Genomic DNA, 8,948 nt, shown 5'->3' with positions numbered 1-8,948 from the left:
AAAGAGACTCTGTGATGTGATTCTGATGAGGACTGTAATTTATTCTGGAGCCTATCCAGCTGTGATGGAGAAAAAGATGTGATACAAGCTGGACAGATCACCAGTTCATCACAGGGCTAACAGACAGGCAGGTGTGTGGATCCTTGAGCAAATGCCTAGAATGAGAATGCCAACTGGATAATCTAGGCCAGGTTGGAGGAACATGAAAACTCTATAGAAAAAGGCCCCAACCAAGCAGGTTGCAGAGCCTTTTTGCTTTTTACATTTTGATGTTCAGTGTGTTGCATTCTTCTCTTGCACTTTTAGTGTTTCCCCAAACATCCATTTTCTTGCATACATAAGAAATCATAAAATGTAGTGAATTTTTTTTAAAGGGATATCCTTAAATATCCTTCTGTGTGTGCAGTTTTTTAAGCAGCACTTACTGAATAAACTGTCACAACAGTTGACACTTGCTGGGGGAAAGCAGCAGCTGCTCTAATCCCACGGGGTTAACCCTTGGGTGTATTATAAAAGATTAAACTGCTGAATGGAGGATTTCCAGTTCACATGTGGTGGAGTGACACAGAGGCAATTCTTGCTTCACCCATTAGTGAAAGAAAACAGGAAGAAAGCCGGAATATACAAGAGCAGATAGAACTAGATTTAAAGTAACAGTTTTGAAAATAAGGCTAGATCTTAAAATAAGTATATGTCACTCATACATTAGATTTGGTTACCCCATTTTCTAGATCTTATTATACTTCTTATCTGCAGTTTATTTTAATTTATACTTCTTCCATTTGCAGTTTTTGTGAAGAAGAGAGGACTTTTGCACACATTGAGTCAAACTGGTTGATTTATTTCCTAGCCTGAAGTGCAAGTTTCCATTTGGACTGTTTGAATGCAGGTTGTCCAGTTTTAGCAACAGTTCCTACATGAACTGCCATTCAGTTCCATTAAGAAAACACATACCCTCCAAAATGAGGCAACTAAAATAAAAAACATTATTATTTAGATGGATAAACAGGGCAGCACGGTGGCACGGTGGTTAGCACTGTTGCCACACAGCAAGAAGGTCCTGAGTTCAATTCCACCATCAGCCTGGGGTATTTCTGCATGGAGTTTGCATGTTCTCCCTGCGTTTTCTTTCACTACAGTAGTTTTTTTTTTTTTTTTTTAATCTCCACTGACTATGAAGTTTTGGAAGCATACTACTAGTGCAACTAAATACAAATCGGAGTAAAGAGGACCTATAGTATAGTATAATAGAGGAGCAATAATATAAGCTTGAGTAACTTTCCCTCAAAAAAAAACAAATACAGCTCAAGTAATAAATACTTTATTTTCACATTAGAATTAAAAACGCAGTCATCTGCAGGGTACTATATCTCTTCTACAAGAGGTAAGTTGTGTGTGACCGACGTGTATCTTCCATTAACAGCATTATGTACAGCAATGAAAAACTGCCCAAGAAGTATTGTTTAGTTCACAAAAAACAAAAGCAAAACAAAAATTGTTGTGTTGTTGATCATCGGCCACCGCCATTGCCTGCTCCACCGCCAGCTCCTGCTCCCGACTGATCCTGAGCGCCAGACATCATCAAGAAGAGAACGAGAGGCACAATGTACATCCACTGGAAGAGAAGAAGAAAAGAGCAACTAAATACTGCAATATTTTTGGTTTCAACATACAAATCAACTGTGATCATCTAGCATCAGTGGCTCCTGATTGGTCATCCCAGATTAGCTTCAGTTCATTTTCACAACAGAAGAGAAGAAAAGGCATAAGTGGGTGACAGGGCCATAGAGTGACGATCTCAGGGGTCAAACACCAAACACATGCTAAATATAGCCAGAATAATAATTTCAGATATACTGGTGGTTTATCCTGTAGACTCCCAATAATACATACTGGTGGATGCCAGTGGTATCCCTAAGCCTCCTAGTAGATACCCCTATGCTATGAATTTCAAAATTCTATGTCGCCTTGTTCTGAGTTATCACATTCACAAACTTGGGTGTCGATGTCGCCTGCCAGCCCAGCGTAGTGATGACAATACACAATCAGCCTTTTACAGCTGATGAGTAAAAACAAATTTGATCTCTGTAATTCATGTTTTTGGCATTTTCACCTTTCCTCCCAATCACACATGTATGAGAGAAACGCAGGTGGAATGTTAAAAATGCAAGTAGTCGAGATAGGGAAAGAAAATTACTTTAAATACCTGGGCCAACCCAAATGACAGACAGTGCACGAGAGAAATGCAGAATGGATAACAGCAAGAGTGAAAAAGAAGGTTTTAAGACCTGCTATGATGTACAGTTTGGAGACAATTACACTGACAAAAAGACAGAAGGTGGAGCTGGAAGTGTTCAGATTTTCATTGGAAGTGACAAGCACAAACAAGATTAGAAAAGAGTATAGGAGGGACAAAGTCAGAGAGGCAAGGCTGAGATGGTTTGAGCATGTGCAGAAGAGAAACACTGGATATTGAAGATAGAGGAAAATAGGAAGATCTCAGAGGAGGCTGACGGATGTAGTCAAGGAGGAAATGCAGGGGGTTGGTGCTAAAGATCCACTGTGGCAACCCCAAAAGGGAGCACCATTGCAAGTATTTGGCATTGGACCTGAAGAGACCATGAAAAGACAGAAGGACAGAATAAGTGGACACAGAAAGGAGACGGGGTTTCATTTAGTCACGCTGACTAAAGGTTAAATACAAACTGAAGAAGGGGACAAGTAAGGAAACTGTACTTCAGTGGGACTCAGCTCTGCTCTCTGCCTCCCCCTGCTGGGGGCTGTGCCGAATTGGTGACCATGAGGAAGATTGCACCACCCAGAATCAAATACCACTGGAACACAGTACAGCATCAGTTCAACACAGATCAGTGAACACAGCAAGAAACACACAGAACAGCAAAACAAGACAGATTTAACAGCGCTCAGGCAAACTAAGACAGGATACAGGGCGGGATTCTGCCTGGAAAAACAGCTCGAAGCTAAGAAAGTCTGAAGACACACAAAACCTTACCACTGGGTTTAAGGGATTACTTTTTATGTTCTTATGCACTTTGTGGGAAAACTAGTATTAGACGACTAGCAACACATGGATTCGTGAAACTGGGACCTCTAGCAAGCGACCAGCTGCCTGGAGCAGTTTTTGGTATGAAAAATCAGATGAAAAACAAGTCTGCATACTCATATGCCTCATAAAGATAAACACTATCTGTTCCAGAATTAAGGGTTTGATTACACTGTCCATCTACATTTGACCACCAAGTCCAGTTCTTTTTACTAGTGTCTTTAACAGAGTTGCATTGCAAAGAAGAAGGAAAGGAGGAGGACTCGCATCGCTGCTTTCAGCGGAGTAAGAGAAACAAACTGAAAAGTGTACCTGTGCCTAAAAGGTACTGACAAATAACTTTTTCCCCCGTAGTTTGACACAAACTGCAGGTAGAAAAGAGCCTTTCAACAGGACAACAGGAACCATTTTGACTTTTTGGGAGATATTTTCACTTTTCTGCCATAAATCCTGGCAAATGAAATAGAAGCAAAAGTGCAGTACAGCACTGATGTCTCCAGTGTATATTAAAACATACTAGACATATTTGAAAAGATGTGATGCGCCTGAGAACAGAAAATACGAGCTTAACAGTCATTTTCATTTATTTATTACCTGTACATCTTTAGGCCCTTCTAGCCTATCAGCAGTTTTCTGTGTAAGTACTTACATATTTAGCGATGAAAGATTTCTGTTCTTGTGGGTTCTTCCCTTTCTTCTCAGATTCCTGTTCCATCCGTTCAAGGAAGAAAGCCGTCTCAGGTCTGGAAGAAAGGTGACAATTAGTGTTGTGAAAGGTATAGAAAGACTTGTGCCACCCAGGACAACTGACATAGAGCTGCTAAGCCAAGGCAAAAGCTAAACCAAAGGATGTGGAAAAAACCTGCAGGAGGCCTTGACTTATGCAGAGACAACCACAAGTAGAGATTGAAACAATGTCAGATTGTAAAGAAGCTGTAAAGGAGAAAAGGACAAAATCACAGGTAAAAGCAGTGTGACTGACCCAGGTGCATTCACTGGAGCCATTATGCTGAGAGTGGTGTTGAAAATCTCAAGGTCGACCTCATCCTCGACCTCAGTGCCCCTGCAGGCCCCAGGTAACGTCACTATGGAGACACCGATGAGGTACCCGGAGACGTCAGTGTGGAGCGCGATCACATCGCTCAGATGGGACTCAACCATGGCACACTGAGGATCACAGGAGAATGTTAAAACAATATATAACAGCTTATTGCTTAGAAATATTTACAATTTACACTAATTACACACCGTTTGAGAAGCTTTAGGTCAAAACTAGCACTGATCAAATATTGCTTCTCAATATTATTAAAGTGTGAATGTGTTTTTGTTTCTTAATTTCTATTGACAGGATCACAAAGTAACTCATGATATTATACTATCATAATACCTTTCCACTGATAGAGGGACTCTACTTCATACATTCATATATGATACATCACATAATCTGTGTATAAATGTTTACATGTTAAAAAGAACCACGCCTTTCCTGTCTAAGAGTGAGAGCAGCGCACCAGCCTCAGATGAACATGTGGCAATTATAAAAGAGGCTACTTCAATGGAATGCAAATAGTAGTTGGGCTACAAGAAGTCAGACCTCCAACATGTGCAATACTTTGCAAAATGTAAAAAAATAGCTAAAGATGGAAACAATAAACTTGTCTAATGAAAACTTACAAGGCTAAGTTTTAAGTAGTTTTGTTATACTTAAAACACTAACCAGGTGACTTTTGTGCTTGCTGTGCCATTACTGTACGTAGTATTATATTGCTGCTGCTGACAACTTCAAACTTGGAATTAGGTAGTCTATCATCATTGCTCATTGTACACGAACATGAAAAATCCATTTATTTTGTTTGCACTAATAAATGCTGCCCGCTGCAATCATCAATAAAACGTCATTGTCAAATATCATTACACATATTCCTTGAAATACGGTGATATAACTTTGAGGCTACTTCGCCCACTCCTTGTGTCGGTTCATCTTATTTTATTTCAATTCTTTTCTTTCAACGGCCGACCTCCTGCTGTGAGAAATTTGTTCTTTAACACAAGTAAGTTAACTTCCATTAACTTTACTGCCTTTGATAAGGCCACTATGACGAGTTTATCAAGTCAAATTGGTCGAGGAACTCACATTAGAATATGTATAACATATAACTGTATAAATATTCTGTTCTATCCTTTGTGGAAAAACATAACATTTCTAAACCAACTGTATTTTTTCCAGCATAGAAGAGCAAAAAAAGCAACAACTAGACTGTAAATTATTTGGGGGAAAACACATCAGATTAACCACATCATAAAAAAACCTCATTCAGAGCCAAAATGTTTGCTCAAAGCTGCTCTTTCATAGCTGGAAGAAAATGTTTAATATAATTTTGTATTAACAAAAAAGTTTCTATATTTTGTGGTGAGCCGGTCTAGAGTAATTTTCATGATTCGTGAGTAAAGCAAAATTTTGCCTCACAATAATCATGTGAATTAATTTGCTTTAAACACCCATGAACATTTGCCGATAACAGCCAAAAGAACGAGGAGAAATAGGAGCTGGAATCAAGTTACAGTAATATATTTTAAGAACCTATCATTACATCCTATGATTTTACTCACTTTTCTCCAAGTCATTACCTTTTTCCTGTCTCCATCTAAAAGCTAAGTTTAACCATGCAGTGAAAACTACCCTCAAAAGCCGTCAATAAACATGTGCTCAATTTTACAGGAGGTGTTGTTTTTTAATCTTATCTGTAATTTCTGGAGAATTTGAGGGAAATACACACAGCTCTGACGAATGCTGTGAGGTAGCCTTCCATCTGCCGCTCTGTCTGTCTGTCAGCCTGCAGGAAAACACGAGGCACTCTGATCCTGTATAGACCATCTACTGCAGCCACTTCCTGTGGGGATAGCCAAGTTAAAAACAAGTAATTTAGAAACGCATGTTCATACAGAAACATTATAAGGAGGATACATTAACACATCCTGAACTGATACTATGGTTAATGTAGTATAAATCTAGGAAAGTTCACCTATTGTTTTACTTGGCTAAACATCCAAACACATCCTACACCAGTGGAACAAGTGAGTGATGTTACCCACGTTGGTACCAACATTTTGGGTGACTTTCAGTCACAGGTAATTCTACAGATGAGGAGGTGGTGGCTCAAGAAGAAGGTTGTCTACTTATATGAAGACTGCTTATTTGATTTACAGCTCTTCAGGAAAAATGCTGAACCCCAAATTACCTCGATTCATATGTGATTAAGTGACAGGTAAAAAATGTCTGAAGCTAACAGAATGCATGAGTGAGCATGAGAATAGGTGACTGCAGTGTGCACTGCAAGTACCGACAAGTACTTGTCCCTCCCCCCCCCGGCACCCAAAAAACCCCCCAAAAAACCCCCAACTAAATATTTATTTGAAACAGGGGAAATCTCTCCATCACTGGGCCATCTTGGAAATGTGTAGAAAACATCACTAAATCAATGGTTAACATGGTTCACCTTCAATTTGGTCCTGTCCTCATCTGACAGCGGGTTCTGACTTAGTGAGACACCCGGCTCTCTTCCAGGCTTTAACAGCAGAGCTCCACGCACTTGAAACTTTGCTACATCATCTGGAAAAATAAATAAATAAATAAATGAATAAATTACAAATGATAACAAACCGTTCCCTGCTTGGAGACTTGTAAAAATCTGGGTAAAAAAAAAAAGAACCAACACATTGTACCTCTACATAGTTCATAGTTAACCATAAAATGAAGGTAGAAGTCTGTCATCAAAGCAGAGTGTTTTATTATTGTTAAATGAAGGAATAAACTGTAACTGCCTGTTTTCTTTTTTTATTTGATTGACAGCATGTTTTGATTTTGCATTTTGAGAGTATAATAAATACTGAATTTGCCCATCCAAATGCTATGATTTCAAAGGGTGTTTAATTCTGGGCTGTGAAATGACTTTTAACTGTTTGTATTGTTATAGCTGACTTTATCCCAGCTGCACGCATTATTGAGAATAATTTAATTTTAAACAGACAGAAATGTCGTAGAAAGCCTTCCGAGAAGAATGGAAACTGTTATAGCTGCTAACGGGGGAACCAACTCCTTATTAATGCCAATGGATTTAGAATGGATGTCATTAAAGCTCCTGTAGGTGTGAAGTGTAGGCGTTCATAGGTTGTTATAAACGCAAAAAAACAATTCTGAAAAATATGTACATTTGTAGCAAATCAGGTACATTCATTAATAAATGCAAAAACATATTAAACAGACATTTTTAAATGGAGTCTGGCGTTTACCATGACAATTTTCTTGTTGCGTTAAGCTTAGTTAGCTTACCAACATAATCAATGTCGTATCATACAACGTTACAGTAAGAAAAGAATTAAATATGTTTCTCACCAACTTCAAATGAGTGTTCAAGAGGCACAGAGAAACCACTGAACTCAGTCTCCAAGGCATCACCAACCTGAGAATGAACATGAAATCCACTGTTAGCCTTTCAGTCGGTCATACACAGCTAATGCTAAATAGCTAACAGGTACAGCATCCACTTCACTGCATTTAAATTGATGTCGTCTATGTTATAACACTTCACACTTACCCTTCTTCCGTTATTACAACATGCGAAATGTAAACATACGAAGAAAACAGTGGAAACAACAGCAACCTTAGATTGTACCACACGAGCCATTTTGACAGAAACGGACACCGGAAGAATGCCTCAAGTGGCATAACACATTAACTTCCGGCGATTTTCATAACAAAAGCTCCTTTTCTTTTCTTTTCTTTTCTTTTTCAAAAAGTAATTACGATTTCAAACAAAGGGTTAACAAACAACATAAAATGTAATCACATGCAAGTGTTTTTTTTCTTTTTTCTTTAAGCTGTTAGACAGCTTAATTACTTACCATCAATTAATCATTATCAAGTAATCCTACGTTGTCTGCATCATTCCTAATAATGATTGGAGACCTTCATGTGCTCTATATGTAGGTAACGTCATTGCTTGCACACACACACACACACACACACACACACACACACACACACACACACACACACACACACACACACACACACACACACACACACACTTCTGGTGATACCTTGTAATGTCAGCAATAATGAATTCCTCTTACCACATAAACGAGTTTTAATTTCTATTTCGTGCTGTAAACATTTTAAATTAGTATTTCTTTATATTTTGTCATGTGCAATGAGAGATGGAAAATTTACTTTAGAGATGAGCCAACAACCCCCAAAAATCTTTTCTATTTAAATTAAGATATTAATTATTTAGGGTATAATTAGTATTGGAATAACAATTTTATATACGTTTAATATCTGTCACAATATGCCAAACATGCCAATTTACTCTCCTTTGCATTCTAAAACAGAAATACTGAAACAAACATGATAGAGATCTCTTGTGAGTGAGATTAACATGTACTGACACATCCAACGCCAGCAGAGGCTGCTAACAGATCATAAAACACTGCCTCGACCTTCTTCTCACCCCCATTACTTCCACAGAAGTGCCCCGAAAAGTGCAATTTTTATCAGCTGAATAATAAATATTTAAGGGGTAATTCATGTGTTACATCTTTTAGTCAGCATTTCATGCTCTACCTCAGCCAGAGTTTTATTTAGGTAAATGCCCTGCTTAGGGGTAAGTCTTTGATGAAACAAATAAAGCTCTTTAGATCCGCTCCTGCACTAATCTAAAGAGCTAGATCAGGGTTTTACATCAAGTCATAACTGGCAGCAGTTCACATCTGGCACTGGAATGTGTCTCAAGTGACCTCTTATCATCAGATTTCTTTTCCCTGCTAGACTTTTTTTCCTTTTTTTAATCTTTGCAAAACTGTGACTACTGCAATTAGAACTCAC

At 38.4% G+C, this 8,948-nt stretch overlaps 1 protein-coding gene across 2 annotated transcripts; it reads right to left on the bottom strand.

The window, feature by feature from the left end:
• Positions 1 to 1,305: 1,305 nt before the first annotated feature.
• emc10 (ER membrane protein complex subunit 10) lies at positions 1,306 to 7,793 on the bottom strand. 2 transcript variants are annotated; one of them, XM_004552489.3, is made up of 8 exons: positions 7,660 to 7,793; positions 7,458 to 7,524; positions 6,562 to 6,674; positions 5,842 to 5,955; positions 4,047 to 4,231; positions 3,714 to 3,807; positions 2,737 to 2,834; positions 1,306 to 1,615 (listed from the first exon to the last, which is right to left on the bottom strand). In XM_004552489.3, the coding sequence occupies exons 1-7, from the start codon at positions 7,747 to 7,749 to the stop codon at positions 2,748 to 2,750; spliced, it is 750 nt and encodes a 249-aa protein (XP_004552546.1). In that variant the 5' UTR covers positions 7,750 to 7,793; the 3' UTR covers positions 1,306 to 1,615; positions 2,737 to 2,747. The 2 variants fall into 2 exon arrangements, with proteins under 2 accessions (XP_004552546.1, XP_004552544.1); XM_004552487.3 differs by lacking the exon at positions 2,737 to 2,834.
• Positions 7,794 to 8,948: the final 1,155 nt, after the last annotated feature.

Source organism: Maylandia zebra, linkage group LG4 (assembly GCF_041146795.1).
Source record: "Maylandia zebra isolate NMK-2024a linkage group LG4, Mzebra_GT3a, whole genome shotgun sequence".
In the NCBI taxonomy this organism is placed as follows: Eukaryota; Metazoa; Chordata; class Actinopteri; order Cichliformes; family Cichlidae; genus Maylandia; species Maylandia zebra.
This window is presented reverse-complemented; position numbering and strand designations above follow the sequence as displayed.